A 24,078-nucleotide genomic window follows, 5' to 3' on the forward strand; every position below is an offset into this window, starting at 1 on the left:
ATTGAACTGAAAGTTTTAAAGGGCTTTATGTTTTCTAGTGCTCTGCCAGAAGAGTCTGAACTCAAGCTTTCTGGGTGTGTATATAGCAGATGAGATCAGAGGCCTAAGTGAAATAAATGGCTACTGCCTGCTTTCCTCAGTTGAACATCTTTCCAAGAGATTCATATGGTGATGCAAGTTATGTTTGCCACTAATATAGAGTAGGATTAAAGAGAGAACCTGTATTGCTTATAATGAAGAACAGAAAACACTAATGGTCTTAAAATAAGAATTATGAAGCATTTTAAGTTCATTAGCTAGTTCATTAATTAGTTCAATTAGTATTTCCTATTTCTCAGAGTATCATTTCTGATGATACAATTATTTTTAATCCGTGTAACACTTCAAGTGTTCAATATGCTTTACAATCTATTCGAAGGACAGGAACAAAACCATGGCAGCCCTTTTTCTATTGTCTGCTTTGATTATACGGTAGAGACAGGAGGAACCCATCTGCCTCACAATTCTTAATAGGGAAACAACAAAACAACAATAGCTAGTCATGTCCAACTCTTTGGGACCCAATGGACTGTACCCTGCCAGGCACCTCTGTCCGTGCAATTCTCCAGGCAAGGATACTGGAGTGGGTTGCCATTCTGTCCTCCAGGGGATCTTCCTGACCCAGGGCTAGAAGCCAGGTCCTCCCACATTGTGGGCAGATTCTTTACCATCTGAGCCACCAGGGAAGCCAGGGAAGCACTAGGGAAAATAGGCAGGCAAAGGTGAGCCTTTCAGGTAAAGACTTAGTTGCTGGGGACATAACATTGAAGAGATGAGAGGTTAGATCCTAAAGCTTGGTCTCTTTCATTATTATGATCTTCATGCTCCAAATCTGATTTGGGAAATGTTTCTTTCAGGTCTATTAAGAGCAAAAGTTTTGTAGGACATGTATTAGGGAAAGGCTACCATCACAGAAAAGCCATCATGGCACTGGACTTCCCAGAAGTTTGAGGCAAAGCCTCTGGGGGCTGAGAAGGTTGCGGGAGTGGAGGGGTGGGGATGAACACTGTAGAAAGAAGCCTTACTGGGTCAAGTCAGCTTCTAGTCTTCAGTGCCACAATCTCTGTGTTCTTCTTTGAAATGTCTCTTCTTTAGCATCCTTAGTGTCCCTGTTCTGTGTTAAATGGATTCTGTTTATCAGATTTGTAGATTTCTTACTTGCATAGTAAGTTTAGGACCTTGTTACAGAACATTTCTCTTCCAAGGCAGTGGAGTAATTAGCTCAGTTTTCACAGTAATAATCAGATAAGGTTGTGCACCAAAGCATCTGATTCTGTTCTCTTAAATTCTCCTTTTGTCTTTGAGGTCAGGGTTCTCAATGGGAAACACTTTCCTTTATCACAAATTATGAAAGCTCTCTAAGTGAGAGACACTTTTCAGTAGGAAGCAAATTCTGAATTCCATTTGCAAAGAAACTGTGACATCCTATTTGGCACTTCAAAGCTTGCTGCTTAGGTCTTAGTCACGGTGCCAAAAAATTAAGAAATTTAGCATATTGAAGTCATTTTGCAAGACATGAGGATTCTATTTTCTTGAGTAAGGGATGATTAGAATATGATCATGGATGGTAACATTTTAATGGTGAAACTGGTGTTAAAACAGTTTGTTCAAGTGGCTATTGAAAAAGATTCAATAAAATTGAGACCCTCAAAGGGAGACAACATCAACAATCACTGCAAATGGTAGTACTAATCCATTAGCTCTTATTATTATAGCTGTATTTATATAGCTATTATTATCACAGCAATATTATAATGCACAATAGTAATCATATGTTAAGTACTGTTCTAAGCACTTTACTTCTCATTTAACCCCTCATAATAATTCTATGAAAGAAGTATACTATTATAGCCATTCTACATATAATGACATAGTGGTTAAGTAAATTGCTCCAACTTACATATCTGGTGAACACTGGAACTAGGATTTGACCCTGGGACTCCTAAGCCACAGTACACGCTTTGAACAGTTAGGCTATGCTTCTTCTCCTTATAATTGCTAGCTATCATATTCCAGTAGTACTTCTTTAGTAAAAACTTGGTTTGGCATTTGGGAATGCTGGCATCCATTTAGTTCAGTTCAGTTCAGTCGCTCAGTTGTGTCCGACTCTTTGCGACCCCATGAACCACAGCACGCCAGCCCTCCCTGTCCATCAGTAAGTCCTGGAGTCCGCCCAAACCCATGTTGATTGAGTCAGTGATGCCATCCAACCATCTCATCCTCTGTTGTCCCCTTCTCCTCCTGCCCTCAATCTTTCCCAGCATCAGGGTCTTTTCAAATGAGTCAGCTCTTCTCATCAGGTGGCCAAAGTATTGGAGTTTCAGCTTCAACATCAGTCCCTCCAATGAACACCCAGGACTGATCTCCTTTAGGATGGACTGGTTGGATCTCCTTGCAGTCCAAGGGACTCTCAAGAGTCTTCTCCAACACCACAGTTCAAAAGCATCAATTCTTCGGCGCTCAGCTTTCTTCACAGTCCAACTCTCACATCCATACATGACCACTGGAAAAACCATAGCCTTGACTAGACAGACCTTTGTTGGCAAAGTAATGTCTCTGCTTTTTAATATGCTGTCTGGGTTGGTCATAACTTTCCTTCCAAGGAGTAAGCGTCTTTTAATTTCATGGCTGCAATCACCATCTGCAGTGATTTTGGAGCCCAGAAAAATAAAGTCAGCCACTGTGTCCACTATTTCCCCATCTATTTGCCATGAAGTGATGGGACCAGATGCCATGATCTTAGTTTTCTGAATGTTGAGCTTTAAGCCAACTTTTTCACTCTCCTCTTTCACTTTTATCAAGAGGCTCTTTAATTATTCTTCGCTTTCTGCCATAAGGGTGGTGTCATCTGCATTTCTGAGATTATTGATATTTCTCTCGGCAATCTTGATTCCAGCTTGTGCTTTTTCCAGCCCAGTGTTTCTCATGATGTACTCTGCTGCTGCTGCTAAGTCACTTCAGTCATGTCCAACTCTGTGTGACCCCATAGATGGCAGCCCACCAGGCTCCCCCATCCCTGGGATTCTCCAGGCAAGAACACTGGAGTGGGTTGCCATTTCCTTCTCCAGTGCATGAAAGTGAAAAGGGAAATTGAGGTCGCTCAGTCATGTCCTACCCTCAGCTACCCCATGGACTGCAGCCTACCAGGCTCCTCCATCCATGGGGTTTTCCAGGCAAGAGTACTGGAGTGGGGTGCCATTGCCTTCTCCGATGTACTCTGCATATAAGTTAAATAAGCAGGGTGACAATATATAGCCTTGACGTTCTCCTTTTCCTATTTGGAACCAATCTGTTGTTCCATGTCCAGTTCTAACTGTTGCTTCCTGACCTGCATATAGGTTTCTCAAGAGGCAGGTCAGGTGGTCTGGTATTCCCATCTCTTTCAGAATTTTCCACAGTTTATTGTGATCCACACAGTCAAAGGCTTTGGCATAGTCAATAAAGCAGAAATAGACTTTTTTCTGGAACTCTCTTGCTTTTTCAATGATCCAGTGGTTATTGGCAATTTGATCTCTGGTTCCTCTGCCTTTTCTAAAACCAGCTTGAACATCAGGAAGTTCACAGTTCACGTATTGCTGAAGCCTGGCTTGGAGAATTTGAGCATTACTTTACTAGCATGTGAGATGAGTGCAATTGTGCGGTAGTTTGAGCATTCTTTGGCATTGCCTTTCTTTGGGATTGGAATGAAAACTGACCTTTTCCAGTCCTGTGGCCACTGCTGAGTTTTCCAAATTTGCTGGCATATTGAGTGCAGCACTTTCACAGCATCATCTTTCAGGATTTGAAATAGCTCCACTGGAATTCCATCATGTCCACTAGCTTTGTTTGTAGTGATGCTTCCTACGGCCCACTTGACTTCACATTCCAGGATGTCTGGCTCTAGGTGAGTGATCACACCATGGTGATTATCTGGGTCGTGAAGATCTTTTTTGTACAGTTCTTCTGTGTATTCTTGCCACCTCTTCTTAATAAATATCTTCTGCTGCTTCTGGCATCCATTATGAATTCATAAAATATAGTTTGGGCTGTCTTTGAGATCTAGGAAAGAAAGGAAGTGCTTAGTGCAAAGATTTACCATCCTTTTGGAAGTTATGAGCCATACCTGAGGTGATGTGGACAGTGTTTCAGTTGCCAGAGATTTTAGCTCTGCCTCCCACTCAGAGATTTGTTGTGGCTGGTAGATCAGAGTTGACAGCTTGTAGGGCACACACCCAGCAAATGGGAAGAAGAAGGAAGACACTGAGGAGGGTAACATGTTACTGCTTGGGCTTTAATACTTTCAGGTTCAACTTGTGGGCTGAACCCAAGGCCTTTTCTGCCTTCTCTTTGCCTTTCTCAGTCAGTCAGTTAGTTCAGTCACTCAGTTGTGTCTGACTTAGTCGTGTTGGACTCTTTGCGACCCCATGGTTTCCCTGTCCATCACCAACTCCTGGAGCTTGTTCAAACTCATGTCCATCGAGTAGGTGATGCCATCCAACCATCTCATCCTCTGTTGTCCCCTTCTCCTCCTGCCTTCAATCTTTCCCAGCATCAGAGTCTTTTCCAAGGAGTCAGTTCTTCGCATCAGGTGGCCAAAGTATTGGAGTTTCAGCTTCAACATCAGTCCTTCCAATGAATATTCAGGACTAATCTCCTTTAGGATGGACTGGTTGGATCTCCTTGCTTTCTAAGGGTATCTCAAGAGTCTTCTCCAACAACACCACAGTTCAAAAGCATCAATTCTTCAGCACTGAGCCTTCTTCATGGTCAAACTCTCACATCCATACATGACTACTGGAAAAACCGTAGCTTTGACTAGACGGACTTTTGTCAGCAAAGTAATGTCTTTGCTTTTTAATGTGCTGTCTAGGTTGTTCATAGGTTTTCTTCCAAGGAGCAAGCATCTTTTAATTTCATGGGCGCAGGCACCATCTGCAGTGATTTTGGAGCCCAAGAAAATAAAGTCGGTCACTGCTCCCATTGTTTCACCACCTATTAGCCATGAAGTGATGGGACCAAATGCATGAGTTTAGTTTTTTGAATGTTGAGTTTTAAGCCAGCTTTTTCATTCTCGTCTTTCAGCTTAATCAAAAGGCTCTTTAGTTTCTCTTTGCTTTCTGCCATAAGGGTGGTTCCATGTGCATATCTGAGGTTGTTGATATTTCTCCCAGCAATCTTGATTCCAGCTTGTGCTTCATCTAGTTTGGCATTTGTCATGGTGTACTCTGCATATAAGTTAAATAAGCAGGGTGACAATATACAGCCTTCAAGTACTCTGTTCCCAATTTGGAACCAGTCCGTTGTTCCATGTCTGGTTCTGTTGCTTCTTAACCTGCATACAACCTCAGTTTTTAAAAAATTTTCATGTCTTTTGTTTACTTCCCAATATTTCCAGTAATACAGAATTTACAACTGTTATTCTGTGTACTAGACCAAATTATGATCATTTTCACTGTTGGTTTATATATCCATAATAATCATACATATTATCATATGTAACAATCATAAAATTCTTTATTTTACTTATACTATTAGAACGTTCAAGACAAATAAGACAGTCTAAGTATTTGGTATCCAAGATTTTTTGACAGTAATGTTCTCTACTTAACAAGAAGTTTATTTCCTTTGCATTTTACATATTTAATACACATATTCAGAGTATTTAATATTTCTTGCTTTTAGAATTCAGGTTCTTTATAAGAAAGCAGAAAACATTAAGGGTGAATTCTTGCAGTAAACTTCTGTTTTTCTATTTGGGTTTTCTCAATGAAGTTCAAATATGCAACTTGAAGTTTCAGCAGCATCAGAATTGCATTTTTAGAGTAATAGTTCTTTGATATTCATGCATGCACATAACTCTCTGTGATTTCAGTAGAGTTTTGTATATATTTTCAAAGGCAGAGGTTAGGCTAGATGTTTAACTTCAATTAGTTTAATCCATAGGAGAGGAGAGATTATATGTGGAGAAATGTGCAGACCCTAATTGACTATATCAGCAGTTGAACAGTCCACATAGGTCCACTTAGTTCACAATTGAACTTATATTAGAGTTCATGGAGGTTCCCCAAACTGTAGGGGAGCGGAAGGCAGTTCCTCTATATTACCCAGCTTGCTAGCCCTTGAGCCTGGAGCAATGTTCCCTCTTAGAAGGGAATCAGTTTTTGTTGAATTGGATTGACTTTAGTCCAAGTTTCATCCATCACAGGAACTCATCTAGAGCATTTACTTAATCTAGCAGTGACCAGGGGTCCTGGGTAAGATTTGTGTGAGTGCTGAGTTGTCCTCATTTTAATTCAGTAGGGATCTAAGTGTGGAAATGGACACACGATTTATACACAACTTCAGAGTTTAGTTTTTTGTTTGCTTTTAGTCTTAGAAGTGGCCGAATTTCATCTCTTTTAATGCTCCTCATTACTACATAGGAATCTGCCCATTTCATATTAGAAGCCCTCTGGGACCATATTTTAAACATCTAAGGTCTTCTGTAGGGATCTTGCCTTTTGACTGGTAGAGCATTTAAAAGCTTCCTTCTCGTCTTCCTATTTCAAATATTCTTTTAGAATTCCTTCCCCTAGATCATTCTTCTGGTGTCATTCAAACTGCTAGCGCACACATCTTTAAAAAAATCATTATGTTTGGGGCAATCTACTTGCTGTCAGCTCTTTAGAAAATCTTTAAAGGGGATTCTAGTTTCAGTTCAATAATCATAACTGAATTCTAATATCTAATGGTTTAGGAACAACATCCTACTGCTGCTACTGCTAAGTCGCTTCAGTCGTGTCCGACTCTGTGCGACCCCAGAGACGGCAGCCCACCAGGCTCCCCCGTCCCTGGGATTCTCCAGGCAAGAACACTGGAGTGGGTTGCCATTTCCTTCTCCAATGCATGAAAGTGAAAAGTGAAAGTGAAGTCGCTCAGTCATGTCCGACTCATTGCAACCCCATCGACTGCAGCCTACCAGGCTCCTCCGTCCATGGGACTTTACAGGCAAGAGTACTGGAGTGGGTTGCCATTGCCTTCTCCGAGGAACAACATATAGACCTTCAAATGAATGATTTATAATCCACAGAGTAGCTTTAGAGCATACATAGCATGATCCAGTAAATTTTGTGACGTCAGTAGATCTGATTCAAATGTCAGAATTCATAGTTTTATAGAAAGTTTGGGCCTCCCTGATTGCTCAGTTGGTAAAGAATCGCCTGCAATGCAGGAGACCCCAGTTCAATTTCTGGGTCGTGAAGATCTGCTGGAGAAGAGATAGGCTACCCACTCCAGTATTCTTGGGCACAGAAAGTTTATTTGTTTATTTTTTGTGCTATAAATACCTCAGGGCAACTTCACATCTTTCCCCAAACTACAGAGTTCTCCTCTTGGTTTCTCTTATATTAGAAGTATATGCTTGATAATGAGGATCTCATGAGTGAAGAGGAAAGGTGAAAAGTTGTCTGCTGGGTCAAACTCTTCTGAGCAGGGCATTCTTAATTCTTAATATTTTTTTGGTTGGGTATACAGGCCTCTGGGAAAGAATCTCAGATGGGGAAGATGGTTTTATCATTCCCAAGTTAGACAGTTTGGTTGGGGAAATAAGTTGTTTTTTTTTTTTCTGAGTAAACTTCACAAAATATCATGAAATCACAATGCATTGTACATTTATTCATAGCCCTTCTTAAGTTTTTCCACAAATGAAAACATTTCCTTACATTGAAACATGAATGGTAATTTAAAACTGGTTTCATGGATAACTCATCTTCAGCCATTTTTTTCTCAACCTCACCTACTTATTAAATTTAAAGGCAGTGAGAGAGAAATTGACTGCTTCAGTGCTGACCTTTTCCCTCCCTGCATGTTATGAAGTTAGTGCTGCTCTCATTTGGGAACCATGCATATACAGGAAGGGAAAAATATCAATGTAGAACATCCAAAGTTGATGTGACTAGTGTTTGTTAAATTATATCAAACTTTGGAAAAATACTACTGTACATTTGAAAAAAATAATGTGTTTTATTTCCCCTACCAAGGAAAAGTTTGATGAGAACAAGGTACTTAATTTGAAGAAAAGCATTAATGTATGCTGTAAAACTAATTGTATTCTCTAAGGCAAAATATTATTTTTTTATGCCGCTTCTGTAAGAGCCACATCTTGTAATTTTGGAAGGATGCTGGTAGTAAGCTGATTTAGGGTTGAAGTTTGGTAAATAATATTTCTGACTTATTTCCATTGTGATTTTAAGGAAATTTTCAGTGGGAAAAATCCTATAGTGTTAAAACAGATTTTTGATGAGTGGGTTTATCAAGAATTTAACATTTAAAGGTGGTACTTTTAGGAGTAATTGAGTTTTATGACAAAAATATAAAATCTAATGGAAAATCTGATGGTATTTATGGTAGATGTAGGCAGACAGGGGTAACTGGAATGTTGATATTATCCCATTGTAAAGTGTAAGACTACAGAGTAAAATACATCACACACAAAAAAGGTATATTAAGTCCCTTTAAAAATGAAAAAAAAATTACTCTAAATCTTAAGCTGCTTATTGCTAAGAAGTATAACATAACTATTCTGAAATTATTTTTATTATTATTAATTGTTTTTCCCCTGGACATTGGGTAACAGAAGACAAAGGAAATTGAGGTAAATTAGGCACATGGAAAATAAAAAGCATGTAGTCATTTTTCTTACATTGTAACATATTTTGCACTAAGAGTAAATAAAAATAAATGTAAATTTGAAATAGCAAGCATGCTTGACACTAACCAATTCTTCACACTACTGTAAAACTGTAAATGTAATAGCATTAACTAAGAACTTAGTAATGTTTGATGCACATAGAATAAGTATAAAATATGTAATGAAATATTTTTAAATTGGTATCTATTTTGATTAACATAGAAGTGTACTCTATCAAAGCACTTTGTAAGTGCAGCAGATATTATCATTACAATGTATAGCTATTGTCTTTAATGATTAAATAGTATAGTCTAATTTAAAAAAACCTAAACATTTGGCTAAGCAATCATTTCTTCTATGTTTAAATTAACAACTGTTCTGCTTTATTGCTTTTCCTGAAAGGTTTTTATTTAAAAATTAATGCTAAAAGAAAGCCAATTTTTTAAAAGAATTTCTTTTTATTCCCATTAAACTTTTTTTAACTTTGTAAATTATCTTTCCTTTAGTTTTTAGTGAGTTTTGTTGAATAATAACGTAAGTAGCAGCAGAAATATATAAGATCTTATTGTATGATGTGCAGCTATATGACAGATACTGCTTGCTTAGTCTTTAGAATTTTGAAGGTAACTATTTAATAAACCACTGTTCGTATTCATAAAATAAAATGTTTCCTCCCCAACATGCAAAATTTAAAAAACACACATAAATAACCATTATCATTAGTTCACAAACATATGCTATGGACCATCTACTCTATATTATTTTATAGCTTTTCCAATGTAGTTTAGCTAACATTTTAGAAATATGTATTATTTCTAAATTCATATGCCTGTTTAAACTTCATTATCTCAAATGATACTGACAGAATGTCATGAAACAGTATCATAATATACATATAGACATTATTTTGATGCAATAAACATGTGATTTTTAAGACTTTCTTAATAAACACACATGTTTATTCTTTGCTAAAACATGTTTCTGCAAGTGCCATACCTATATTTTGCAGGTTTTTACTTACCTGATTACGACAGTCTTGCTGAAAACTTCCTTTGCTTTGAAAGCTCCTTTTAGTTAGGAATAAAAGCCCTAACTCATTAAAGCCGTGATTTTTTCCTTCCAGGAAACCCCCTCCTTCATCAAATCAATAAACTGTAAAACATGGGTTTGGCACTGAAACATGCATTTTTATATTTTTGCTCCTTACTAACCAGATAACACATGAGATGCAATGCAACTTCCACAAAATAAATCTTAATTATTGGTATCTCTGAGCATGAAGCTGTGTGACCTGTATTAGATTGGTAGATGCTGCTGGTGTGGCAATTGCATCTTATGTGGGACGTATCTGGTGTTTTATTATTTGTTTTAGAGTGTCATTTCAATGTAATGTGCTGTTCTTTGTGTCTTTGTTGTCTCTTTTTTTTCTTTGTCCCCCCAACAGCATTTTGTCCCGCACAGGGAAGAAGGAAAACCAAGATGCCTCCAATTTGACAGTGCCCATGACCATGTGTCTTTTTCCTGTGCCATTCCCACTCACCCCATCTCTAAGACCGCAGGTCAGTTCCATCAACCCTACTGTTACTCGCTCCCTCCTTTACAGCGTCCTGCGAGATGCACCCTCTGAACGTGGCCTGCAAAGTCGTGATGCTCACTTGTCAGACTACCCTTCTTTGGACTATCAAGGCCTCTACGTGACTTTGGTGACTCTCCTGGATCTAGTTCCTTTACTACAGCATGGCCAACATGGTGAGCATTTAATCAAAACTTTTGAAAATATACATGTACGCTTATGGATACTGGAGACCCTAGCTGTTACTATAATACATTGCCTGAAAGGTCTTTGTGTGGCTAAAGCCTTTCTTACACTGAAACTTAATTATGGTTTCTATCATTTGTTCTATCATTTTTTGCTGTTTTATAGGCAGAGGGATGATATCCAAGTGGGTCTACATTGGGGGCAATGGGCTTGAGAAAGGAGGAAAACTATAAAAGGAACTTTCTTATTCACCCCGACCTGCTTATCAGGGAGACTGGTTGAAATTATGGTTTGGGGATTGTTTTAAAAACTAGTCAACCCCCAGAAAAATGTAAGAGGTGGAGCTTGAAGGACACGTCAAGTCTACTAACTAATTCTGTAATTTTGGGGAGCAAATCACAGAATCTCCCTGGGACTCATTTTTTCTGTCTCCTAACCCAGGAGGCTAGATATGAAGAAATCTCTAGGAACTTTTCCAAATTTAACTATCAGTGGTTTTTAGAAAATGTTGACCACATGGTACAGTGTATAGTGGTGCTATATGCTGTGTATAGTATATGCATGCTGTGTATGGCGTATATTATACATGTATTAATGATGCTTTATGACAGAAGCCCAAGAGCATGCTTCTTTGCTTAACTCTTTCCCTTTCTGCAGTCTTTAGTCAATTTCATTAGCTTGCATGCTTACCAGATTCTTCTAACCCATAAAAAGGAGCTCAGTAGTATCTACTGCCTAAGTATTAAATATAGTAAGTCCTCTACTTATGAATGGGTTATGTTCTGAGAGCACATTTGTGAGTCCAGTGTGTTCATAAGTCCAACAGAGTTAACCTAGGTACCCAACTAACACAGTCATAGCTATATAGTGCTGTACTGTAATAGCTTTATAATACTTTTCACATAGATAATACATAAAAAGCGAACACAGATATAGAGAGAGCATTTTAAATCTTATTAAAGAGTACCTTGAAAAGTACAGTAGTTCAGTACCACAGCTGGCATACAGGGGCACGTTCGCATATTTGAAAATTCGTAACGTAAGAGTTTGTATGTAGGGGACTTACTGTACGGGAGAAAAAAGGATTTTTTTTTTGCAGCAAATGAGCTTTTAATACGTCAGTTGTCTTAACTTTAAAAGCATTGATAATTTGGTCCATGGAGGTATGATAACCAAAGTTTCACTGCACAAAAAGTTGAAATTTGGGAAATGGGTTGGTGGTGGTGGGGGTTATTTTGTCTTTTAGTTATGGCTAACTTTCCTAAGAGAATTCTCAATGGTTTATTTAGTAATATGTGTTCTTAAACAAACATTTAAAGCCTGCTTTTAGAAAAATGATGATATAATGATTATTAATTTTTTATATTTGCGATTCTATATTACAGTGAATATACAAAAATGTAGAAACTTGTGAGTTTGTTTATTGTACCATTTTGCTGCTGTTTTAAGCCTAGTCACTTTTGTTGTGATCCTATCCCAGCTGAGAACTTAAAGGTGATGTCTCTCTGAATATAATGTTCCTGGAGCTGACTGTGGTGATGAACTTGCCCGTGCTTTTCCTTTGTGACTGCCTTTCTGACCCTGGGGTGGACCACTTATTAGGGATCGTTGACTGAGATAAAAGCATTCTGTTTGGTATCTTACAGCCCATCTAATGGCAATTCATGTGTAAATTGTGACAATTTCAGGGAAGATGATTTATATTTTTACTCTTATATGCACAGCTATTTTGTGACCTTCCTCTTTCCTATTATCTATGGGCTGTGTTCTTATTCTGCATAACAGATCTTAGAAGGTAGAAAAAACTAACTAGACCATCCCTTAGAAAGAAAGAAAGAAAGAAAAAGTGAAGTCACTCAGTCGTGTCTGACTCTTTGCGACCCCATGGACTGTAGCCCACAACGCTCCTCTGTCCATGGGATTTTCCAGGCAAGAGTACTGGAGTGGGTTGCCATTTCCTTCTCCAGAGGATCTTCCCAACCCAGGGATCGAACCCAGGTCTCCCACACTGTAAGCAAGACACTTTACCATCTGAGTCACCAGCTGCTAAGTCACTTCAGTCGTGTCCGACTCTGTGTGACCCCAGAGACGGCAGCCCACCAAGCTCCCCTGTCCCTGGGATTCTCCAGGCAAGAACACTGGAGTGGGTTGCCATTTCCTTCTCCAATGCATGAAAGTGAAAAGTGAAAGTGAAGTCGCTCAGTTGTGTCCGACTCCTAGCGACCCCATGGACTGCAGCCTTCCAGGCTCCTCCGTCCATGGGATTTTCCAGGCACCAGGGAGGTTCATAAAACAGTACAACACTGCTTTGGTTGATGTAAACAGCATCAGAATTTCCAAGGAAGCTGGAAGCAGGGAATTCTGGTTCCCGAGCTGTAACTTTTGAACAAGAATGACTGAGGGGTGGGTCCTGAGGATCTGAATTTTTAAGTAGCTCTCTGGGTGACTTTTCTATGCACTGAGTTGGAGAGCCCTTGCCTTCAGGGCTGGAGGCTGTGTCCTCGCGTGGGGCAGTATAGTGTACCCAGCAGAACTGCATTTTTGTTGTGGTTCAGCTGCTTACTCTCACGTGATCTTGGGCAAACACTTCCATTTTCAGGCCTCAGCCTCCTCTTATGAAAATTACTCTGGGGGGCTTCAGGCTCCTTTCCGTGCCAGTGTTCTGTACCTAAACTAAAATGCAGCTGAGGTGTCTATTGTGCACAGCTGCAATCATTTCTCAGTAAAACACTTGTGAATTTTCTTTTCATGGGTTTGAGCCCAAGGTCGACTGACCCTCACCTCCCAGGGCGCAGTGTGTCTGTCTGCTGTCAGTCGGGGGTGCAAATTAATTCTAATGATAATCGGAAATAACATCAAAATACCACTAAGAAGCTCAGTCTGCTACCAGACAAACAAATCTAATAATTTCTTTTATAAAGGATATGAAAATGATCAAAGTTTTCATTGTCAAGACTTGGCTGATGACGTAAGATGCAGAAATCTGAAAATATATACTCATATACTCAGTGTGATGTGGTTTGGTCTACTTGCGTTCTAAAGCTAAATAGTTATGATTTTTGAATGTCTTCTATTTTTACTCCTTGTGCAGGTCATAATAATAGTAACAATATTCATATCTGATACTTGTGGAGCACACATTGTGTGCTATGCTAGGTACTTTATGTTTTGTTCATTTAAACCTCCTAACAATCCTAATGAAGTGAGGTAGGTATTGTTCCTATCACTTACAAACGTTGATAGAAACATTACTACCAGGGGACACGTCCTTCTGTGATATTTGTAACTAAATGCACAGGGTCGTGCAGTATCAGTTTACAGCTTCCTTTCGTTGGTGTATGCTGAATCTGCCACTGTGCTGGAAGATGCCAATTACCTCATTGCCTGAGACTTCAGATGTAGGAAGATTGTTCAGTTGATGGAGCAGAAATAGCCTGGTTTTATTTCCAGCCTTGCCCTTGAGTTTTCTGAAACTTCCCGTTGGAAAACAATTTAACATCTTTGTGCCACGGTTATCTTGTATAAAATGTAATGGAGGTAAGAATGCTGGAGGGATTTCAGGATTCGTTATCACATGGAAGTGCTTTTGATTTATGAAATCAGGGAGTAATATGACTGAAGATGGATAAAGTGTTGAGGAAAAGCTCATGTCATAGATATGGGTGACCTTTGAATAACTCAAGGAGTTAGAGGCACTGACCACCTTCCCTCGCCCTCGCCCCGCAAACAGTAAAAAATCAGGAATTTCTGCAGCTGTCTCTGCCTCAAAAACAAAGGATTTGATAAATGACTCACCCAAGGGCAGGGAGCTGAAACGGTTTGGATAGAATCAAGACTCAAATCCTAGTTCTTTGGGTTCCATTTGTTGTGATCTCTAATTGACCACAAACTTCCTCCTACACTTAGTTTAAAGATCTGCAAAATGAAGATGAAAAAATAGTCAAAAGTGTTAGCTGCTCAGTTGTGTCTGACTCTTTGTGACCCCATGGAATTGTAGCCCTCCAGGCTCCTCTGTTCGTGGAATTCTCTAGGCAAGAATACTGGTATCCATTCCCTCCTCCAGGGGATCTTCCCGACCCAGAGTTTGAACCCAAGTCTCCTACATTGCAGGTGGATTCTTTACCGTCTGAGCTACAGATACTATAATTATTGAAAAAAAATCCATGTACAAAAATGGACCTAACACAGTTCAAAGCTGTGTTGTTCACAAGTCAACTGTATTTATATATATATATATTTTTTAACTTGCAAATGCATCTTTATTTTCTTTTTTTTAAATTTAATTTAATTTTATTTTTAAACCTGAAACACTGTATTAGTTTTGCCAAACATCAAAACGAATCCACCACAGGTATACATACGCTCCCCATCCTGAACCCTCCTCCCTCCTCCCTCCCCACACCATCCCTCTGGGTCGTTCCAGTGCACCAGCCCCAAGCATCCAGTATCATGCATTGAACCTGGACTGGGTGTTGTATTTATATTTGTTAATTCTATCATTTATCAAATACTGTGCAGGTGCTATACAGAACTCTTAAAAGAAGGCAGTGATAGTTGCTTGCAATTTAAACCATTTCATAAAAGCTTAAAATGTAAAGTTAGCTTTTTTGTTAAATGCAGGATATGCAATGACTGATTACTTGCTTTTGTTTTGTAGACCTTGGACAGTCAATCTTTTATACAACTACATGTTTGCTACCCTTTCTCAGTGATGATATTCTGAGTACCTTGCCCTACACGATGATATCAACCTTAGCTACCTTTCCTCCGTTTCTGCACAAGGATATTATTGAATATCTTAGCACATCTTTTCTACCAATGGCTATACGTAAGTTCAGTCCTACCTAATACTAGATTATTTTTATGTGTTGTATGATGTATGAATGGAAATTGCTTTTGCTGTTTTAGGTTTGTAGATTTTCAAGATTATAATCACTGCTGTATACATGTGCTTTGATTAAAATTCAGTCACTTAGCATGAATAGTACGGTGAACATCAAAGACATGAAAAGACAATAAAACCTCAGAATTATTTTATGCACATAGTTTGATCTTATAGAATAGGAAGAAAGAACGAGTCAAAGCACAGTCTACATTTCCTACATATAAATTAGAGTATTTTTTGCAACTTTAGAAAAAAAAGACGGAGCAAAATGTTGTCTGGGACGTAGAAATTCTTATCTTTTGCATCTGAAGGCAGCAGGGTGTGCTGGGAGGAACAATGGATAGAGTCAGGGTATCTAGATATTCTTTAGTCTCACTTCTGTCCATAATCTGCTCTGTGAGATCGGCAGCTCATATAGTAAACCTCATCTCCAGGGTGATGATAGTATCAGTTTTCCTAACAAGAGTGTTGTGATGACATAGTGAGTCAAAGTTTATGAGAACACTTTGAAAAAAGCAAAAGCTTCCGACTCATGTGCCAGGTACTATTATGAACATGGATTCAATTTGAATTCTGCTTCATTTTTATAAGCTTATTTCTGTAGGCTTGTTATCCAGATGTGACAACAGAGAGAAAAAAAAGAAGTTGGGTTGTGATTTTTACGATCAAAATCCTTCGAAAGTATTTTTTTAAAGAAATACATGATTAGTTAATCTATGTTTCAGTAGATAATCTGAAAAGATTATGGGTTTAGGAATCAAAGAGATATAGATTCAAATCACAGCTGTGCTACCAACTAGCTGTATGAGCTTAGGCAAGCCACCTAACCTTTCTGTTTGCAAAGTGAGAATAGTGATAATACTGCCTCCTAAGGTTGCTGTGACCATTGAGATGATTGACTGGAGCATCGGTAGGGTGCTGGCGTAATGCCTAGTGTTCAAGAAGTGTTGGTTTACTTCTCTCCTTCTCTCAACTCTCATTCTATAATAATGCCTGTGTTGGTCACATTCAATTCCTAGAGATCAATTTTTACTGTTTTAATGTTATGCACTTAACAATTGTATTAAAATCGTCACTTTGTAATAACAATTGGTAAACAAATGTACCTTTGAGCCTCATTTACTTGTTTTACACTTGAGTTTAATTTTAGCTGTGGAATTGTAATTTTCATGTCTTTAAAAAGAGTCTGACTTCTGCCTAAATTATATAGCTATTAAAAATGAGCAGACTGATTATACTGTTCAAGTAATAGAATATTTAATTCTGTTTTAGAATATTTAATTTAGTTCTCTTTTTTCATTCTGTGTAACTCTATTGACAAAGTACTTGTGGATACAGCCTTAGAATTGTATAGTTGTATTTTTTTTTAGAAGTATGTTGACAGTTCAACTTAAGCAGAGACTTTAAAAAGAAAAGAATAGCAGGTGGGTCTGTATCTTTCTGAGTGTAACTCACTATATCTGTCCTTCTTAGAAATAATAATTTTGGAAGAGGTACTACATATATCAGGCCCTTGGGGTTATACTTAGGAGTGACTGAGCATGTGACAACTGGCAACTTGTTTCTTCATCCTGGATTATTAGTTTCTACTTAGAAATGTACTCTAAAACACAGCCTGTAGTCACGTTGGAATCCTCACTTATTTAAATGTGTAAGCCTTGGCAACTGAGGGAAACAAAATAGTAAGTTGAGTTTATAAAATCTGTGTGAAAATTGCAATGCTTGTTAGTAAAGTAGCTTGGTATTTATTTAAAGGGTCGGGACAGATCATTTCTGTCTTTGGGGCCCTATTCTTCTTTAACTGTGAAGGAGAGGTTTAGAAAAAATGTTCCATCTCTAAGGTTATTTCTAGCTTAATTATTCTAGGTTAAATAACATCAATCTTTTTTTATGTAAGAGGCATATCTTCCTTCAATGCAATCGCTGATCTGGTTCATTTATTTGGTTCCTCTGGTTTTAGTCTCCTAGTTTTGACTGTTTCATTTCTTGTCACCATTCCTGAGATTCGAATGTAGCCAATCTTTGTCATCTTTAAATCTTTGAGAATAAGTTGTGGTACTTACCTTTAAAGCCAATTCTGTTAAATGATTCAGGTGTTTCTCTTGTCCTTATTTTTTCCCAGAGTAGATAAAAAGGACACAGATCCAAAGATGGAGGGAATTGGGTTCCAGATTAATCGTGTCAAACTGAATCGATGTGAGAATGTGTGTCTGTTGCTTGCATCCATGTTGGTTTTATTTTGGGAAGTTGTTTCCGTGTTCAAAATTTCTGACCAGAACTAGAGGGGAGCATTTAATTTCTATGGGAATATTTTTATTTAAGGCCTGAGATAAAGGACATTGCATTTTCTGAGTACTTGATAAAGTGTTTAAGACAAAAAAGCTTTAACCTCTTTGATATGGTATTTGCAAGGTCAAATGTAATACACGGACAGTTTTTCGGGTGTTAAATGATGATATCATTAAGGACTTAGGAGATGAAACTCTGAAGTCTCAAGTAGACCTAATGAGGTATTGCAGCTCTTTCAGTTGAAAAGCCCTGTATGTATATCAGTTAAATCTATTACGCCATTTTTGTCAATAAACCAAGTACTGTGCTTTTATTTTATTTTTATTTTTTTTAAATTTTATTTTATTTTTAAACTTTACATAATTGTATTAGTTTTGCCAAATATCAAAATGAATCCGCCACAGGTATACATGTGTTCCCCATCCTGAACCCTCCTCCCTCCTCCCTCCCCATTCCATCCCTCTGGGTCGTCCCAGTGCACCAGCCCCAAGCATCCAGTATCGTGCATCGAACCTGGACTGGCAACTCGTTTCATACATGATATTTTACATGTTTCCATGCCATTCTCCCAAATCTTCCCACCCTCTCCCTCTCCCACAGAGTCCATAAGACTGTTCTATACATCAGTGTCTCTTTTGCTGTCTCGTACACAGGGTTATTGTTACCATCTTTCTAAATTCCATATATATGCGTTAGTATACTGTATGTGCTTTTATTTTAAATAACTCCTTTGAGGTGCTGCAAAGCAAAGTGTAATTTATTATAAAACTTTCTTTGACATAACCTTTTTTTGTTATTGCCTTGTATATATATTAAGATATATATTGGTAAATATATATCTTATATATATTTGTATATATTGTATATACAAATGTATACACATTATTGTATATATATACACACAATATATTATATATATATTAAGATACACTTGTTTTTATTTTATATATATTAAGATTGTATATATATTAAGATATATATATCTTGTATATATATTAAGATCCACTTGTTTTTATTCCATATGTGTGCAGTAGGCTTTGTGTAATATACATATATATAAAGGAATTATTAAGAATGAGAAAGTTATTTGCATTTCACCATGGAAATCTCTCTTTTTCCATGAAGGTTCTGTGATTGTGCACCAAACTGAAGTTTGGATGTTGGCAGAGAAAAGGAAAAGAGGTCCCAAATGAACATTATTTGATGTAGGATACGTTATTTTAAAGCGAATAATAAAGCTGAACAATTAAATCTGTGAAAGATCCTTCTAGTGGATCTTGGTATCCTGAACTGTAGTCTCATCTAGTTTCTTTTCCAACTTTAATTTCCTCAAAAGTCACTTACCCTTAGACAACAAAGATTCATTTAGATCTTTGCATGGAATTAAAAGCAATTGTATGATTTAATTGAATATCTGCTTCTAAGCCTTTGGCCCTGTATCATTTTTTTGTTCTACTGCTGCTACAGAGGATGCATATTATGTTCTATGATCTTCCAAACACTAATAAGTAAATATAATAGAAAAAAACACAGTAAAATACCAATGTAAGATATTAATGAATTTAAGTAGTATTTTATATATAAAATGTTTTATTAGCTAATGACTGTTTTTGTAAGGTAGATATTACTATACTTTTTTGTTGTTCAGTCACTACGTCATGTCCCACTCTCTGTGACCCCATGGACTGCAGCATGCCAGGCTTCCCTGTCCTCTACTATCTCTGGAATTTGCTCAAACTCATGTCCTTTGAGTTGGTGATGCTATCTAACCATCTCATTTTCTGCCGTCCCTTCTTTTGCCTTCAATCTTTCCCAGCCTCAAGGTCTTTTCTAGTGAGTTGGCTCTTCACATCAGGTGGCCAAAGTATTGGAGTTTCAGCTTCAGCATCAGTCCTTCCAATGAATATTCAGGGTTGATTTCCTTCAGGATTGACTGGTTTGATCTCCATGCAGTTCAAGGGACTCTCAAGAGTCTTCTCCAACCAAAATTCAAAAGCATCAATTCTATATAATAGTATACTTTAGGAGCTTTAATATTGAATTATGAGAAATATTTTGGAATAGGAATTCAGAAGCACTGAATTGTAGTCCTTTGATTGTTGGCAGATCTCACAATCTTATCTAACTTTAGTTTCTTTAGCTGTAAATTTGTGAATAATCGTAACGTTCCTGTCTACATCACAGTGTTTGTTCTGAAGGCCATGGCATAACATATGATAATGGCCTTTGAATGTTGTCTGATGTTATACCAGTTTATAACAGACCAAAACACACAGTCAAATGACAGACGTGTCAAATCTCATTGCAACCCTTTCCAATATTCTGCTCAAAATTACATGGTGACATCAAATTTCATCATCTTAAAGATTACTTGAAATAAGGGGCCATCTGCTGGGGCTTGGGAATTTTTCCTGAGAGTGTGTCATATAATAACAGTAATTGTTAAACCAGTTTTTGATCTCATAGAACCTGACAGAACACCTCTTGTGTTGATGGGCAATCCTGTCTCTATGACTTTTTATTTATCTACCAATCTTAGCATATATTTTAATGCTGCATAGACTTCAGGATCATGGTATCTTTTGTTGAACCCATATGGCCTGACAGCACAGGTATCTTATGCTCAAACCCTGTCTCAGGGAGCACAGTTACCACTGCTTACACAAACAGAGGCCACTTGCTAATCCAGGCAGCACAGGAAATGGTTCTGTCATATAGCAGAACTGGCATCAGAATGTTTTTTTTCTTCCCAGGTGATTCCCTTCCCTGTACCCCTTAAAAAGGTAGACAGCATCCAATAACTTCTGAGCTGGTCTCCCAGCCTCTACTCTTAGCTCTCCCAGAGCATGCTCTCCACCAAAAAGCCAGAGCTATCCTCCAAACATGGAAATCAAATTATGTCATTTCCTTCTTGAAAACAACTAGTAGCTTCCCATCACTCCTGCAAATCAAATTCAGCGCCTCTGCCTTGCTATCTGGCCCCAGCTTATTTTACTACTTCATCCCTTGCCTCCGCTAGCATTCGCTCTGCTGGGCTTATATTGGCCTTGCTGCAGTTTCATAAAGGCACCAGGTTTTGCTTTTGCTCCAGGCTTTTTTCCTCTGTCTCACAAGCCCGTCTTGCAGATGGTCACATGATTTGCTTGCTCACTCCTTTCAAGTCTCAGCTTCAGTATTACGGCTTCCCAGAGGCCCTTCTTTACCTTCAAGCTCAAACAGGACCTTCCATCATTTTCTACCTATTCCCTTGCCCTGCTTTGTATTTCTTCACAGGTATTTGTTTCCTGTTCCTCTAGAATAACACAACAGAACTGTCCGCAGTCATGGAAAGGTTATATAAAATCCTGTGCTATTCAATAGAATAGCCACTAGCCACATGTGGGAACTGAACACTTGAAATATATCTAATGAGACAGAGGAACTGCATTTTTAATTTAGCTTACTTTTTAACATTTATTTTTTATTTATGGCTGTGCTGGGTCTTTGTTGCTGCATGTGGGCCTTCTCTAGTTCCGGAGAGCGGGGGCTACTCTTCTCTGTGGTGCGCTGGCTTCTCTTATTGCAGGGCAAGGGCCCAGGAGTTGGGGCTTGTGGACTCCAGAGCACAGGCTCAGTTGTTGTCGCGCATGGGCTTAGTTGCTCCACGGCATGTGGAATCTTCCCGGACCAGGGATCAAACCCATGTCTGCTGCATTGGCAGGTAGATTCTTACCACTATGCCTGATTTACTTTTGATTGGTTTAAATTTAACCACATGTGGCTACTATATTGTACAGCACAGTTCTAGCATTTAAGCTTCATAAAGACAAAGACTTGCCTGTCTTATACACAGCTGTGTCCCAGCATCTAGAATAATGCCTCGTATGTAGAAGATACTGAAAAAATACTGTGTGACTAAGTGACTAGAGCATTAACTATGAAGTCAAGTGACTTAGGCCATAGTCCTAATAATTAGGTTGGTATTCTTGTGCAAAATTTGATTTCTCTTTTATAAAATGGCTTTCCGCTATACTTTTTTTTTTGTGGAGAATCATATAAGAGCTATTTCTGATAATGTATTAGGAATTATAAAATGCAGGAACAGATTAAGAAATTGTTGTTGTTCATAGAAGGAGGGGATGATATAATAATTGTTTTGGTAGGGCTAAGAGGATCAGGTCTTAAGAGGAATAGGTCTTAAGACTTAATTGTATTTCCTAAGCACAATATTGCATGTAAAATTTCCTTATTTTGATTAATTTTCTGGTTCCTTCCATTGTATGCAGCTTTGACCTTATACATCCTCATGAGGACAAGCTGCATGTCTGTTTGCGTCATGCCTTTTTAACAAGATTCAATAAATGATGTGTGTCTCTGCATGTTTATTAAATTGGAATTGTGGTGACTTTGTTCAGTCCATTAGAAGACTAAGAAATTGCAAGGCACAGTCTGCTTAAAGAAGTGCTGGAGTCGGTTTCGGAGGGCTTGAGTCAGGGGAACACTCTTGGCTTTGGTGCTGACCTTTCTTGAGGGAGAGCATGGATTTGTAGGGGTTAGGAGGGACATCCAAAAGTCACCAAGCCATTTGGACTGTTCTCCAAATGAACTTCACCTAAATCATCTGAGATATTTGGGCATCTCTCCCACTGTGCCTCCAGGCACAGTGATTCTCAGCCTCCCTTAATAGTTTTCATTTTTAAGAAACACTTCTAATTTAAGTTTGAAATGAATTTAAACAAAGGTGAAACACTTGTCCCCAAAGGAATGGATATAGTATACATATAATTATTTTTCCTTGCCTATGTTGAAGGCTACACTTTCTTTTGCTTTTCTCCCCTTTAACCAAAGAACCCAAGGGTGTGCAATTATTCCTCCCACATCTGGACACCTTATTAAATATTTCCTTTCTTTTTTTCCCAAGTTTTATTTATTTAAAATTATTGGCTGCACACTGCGACATATGGTATCTTAGTTCCCCAGCCAAGGAACAAACCTGCATCCCCTGCATTGGAAGGCAGAGTCTTAACCACTGAACTGCCCCAGAAGTATTTCCTTTCTTATTCTCATCCCTCTAGTAGTACTTCTCAAAATGTAGCTCCAAGGTCCACTTGGTCAGAATCATTTGATGTCTTTATTAAACACAGCTTTCCTGCTTCCCAACTGAGTTAGACTCTCTAGATATGGGCCCCCTGAAGCTGAATTTCAACAAGTATTAGTATCAGCCATTCAGTCGTGTCCAACTCTTTGTGGCCCTATGGACTATAGCCCTCCAGGCTCCTCTGTCCATGGGATTCTCCAGGCAAGACTACTGGAGTGGGTTGTCATGCCCTCCTCCAGGGGATCTTTCCCCAGGGATTGAACCTGAGTCTCCTGCATTTCAGGCAGATTCTTTACCGTCTGAGCAGGGAAGCCCAATTTGAACAAGCTCCTTGGCTAAAGTCTGAATTTGGCCCAAATATTTTTTTCCTTGATTACTTAGTTCATCAACTTTAACATCTAAGATCAGTGAACTGATCTTCATATCTTTGCATAAGTATTAATACTTATTTATATTGTATAACCAAGCTAATTTTTGTTCCTGATTATCACTGGCCTGGTGGGTTAGCAGCATCCCAGAAGTAAGTGATTAAGAAAAACCAGCTCAGGTACATGGGACTCAATTATAGATCCATTTTATTTGTTTCTGTATTTCTGTAAACTATTGTAATGGCCACAGTGTCCCTTGTGGTGCTCATTTTTTAAATGTAAATTAAAAGAGAATATGTTAAATTTTTTTTGTCTTTTCATTATATGATAAACCTCTTTTAGTGCTATAATACTTCTTTTATATGTGTGTTTTATTATGTTACCTTATTCTTCTTGGCCGTAGGTGAGATATTATTCCTACACATTGCACTTTAATGTTTTAAAATAAGACAGATTTTAGGGCTCTCTGCTTCTTTCTTGTTGGCTGTGTTGGTGGTCTTCTGCAGTGTGTGTTGGAAATGGAGAGTTGACTTTATGAGCGTGTTTATTCACTATCTACTGTTCTGTTTGTGCTTTCCTGACAATTTGCCACAGGAGCCCAACTATAAGGCAAGGTTTCTGCTATTCCTGCAATTATCCCAGAAAAGGAATTCTATTTTCTATTTGAGTCCTTGTAAAAAGTTTCTCTACTGTGGGCCCTCTCTGTTACTGTGCTTAGAATAATAAAGTACACTGGAGACAACATGTTACCTCGAGTGACCTCCGTCAGAGCTAGTTCTGGATGCTTACAGAGGTTACCTGATACACTCACTAAAAAAGAGAGATTTGAAACAGTGTTGGATGTCTTTGTAAACAGGCCACTTAAAGATGTCTTAAAAGCAATGTGTAAGTGGTTATCACATGGCATTCACAATTTTACTGCTATAAGATGAATTTTGAAGAATCCAACTGACCTTGTGATTGAATACTGTGGGACAGGATAAAATGTCCAGCAACAGCATTATTCACAGATTC

The 24,078-nt window shown here is 38.2% G+C and overlaps 1 protein-coding gene across 1 annotated transcript in view; it reads left to right on the forward strand.

Moving 5' to 3' along the window:
* UNC79 (unc-79 homolog, NALCN channel complex subunit) overlaps positions 1 to 24,078 on the forward strand; it is a 280,737-nt gene that overhangs the window by 49,612 nt on the left and 207,047 nt on the right. The window contains exons 3-4 of the mRNA XM_055555941.1: positions 10,131 to 10,435; positions 15,103 to 15,273. Of these exons, the coding sequence (XP_055411916.1) occupies positions 10,131 to 10,435; positions 15,103 to 15,273 (476 nt within the window). The remainder of the gene's footprint in view (positions 1 to 10,130; positions 10,436 to 15,102; positions 15,274 to 24,078) is intronic.

Source organism: Bubalus kerabau, chromosome 19 (genome assembly GCF_029407905.1).
Source record: "Bubalus kerabau isolate K-KA32 ecotype Philippines breed swamp buffalo chromosome 19, PCC_UOA_SB_1v2, whole genome shotgun sequence".
Taxonomy (NCBI): Eukaryota; Metazoa; Chordata; class Mammalia; order Artiodactyla; family Bovidae; genus Bubalus; species Bubalus kerabau.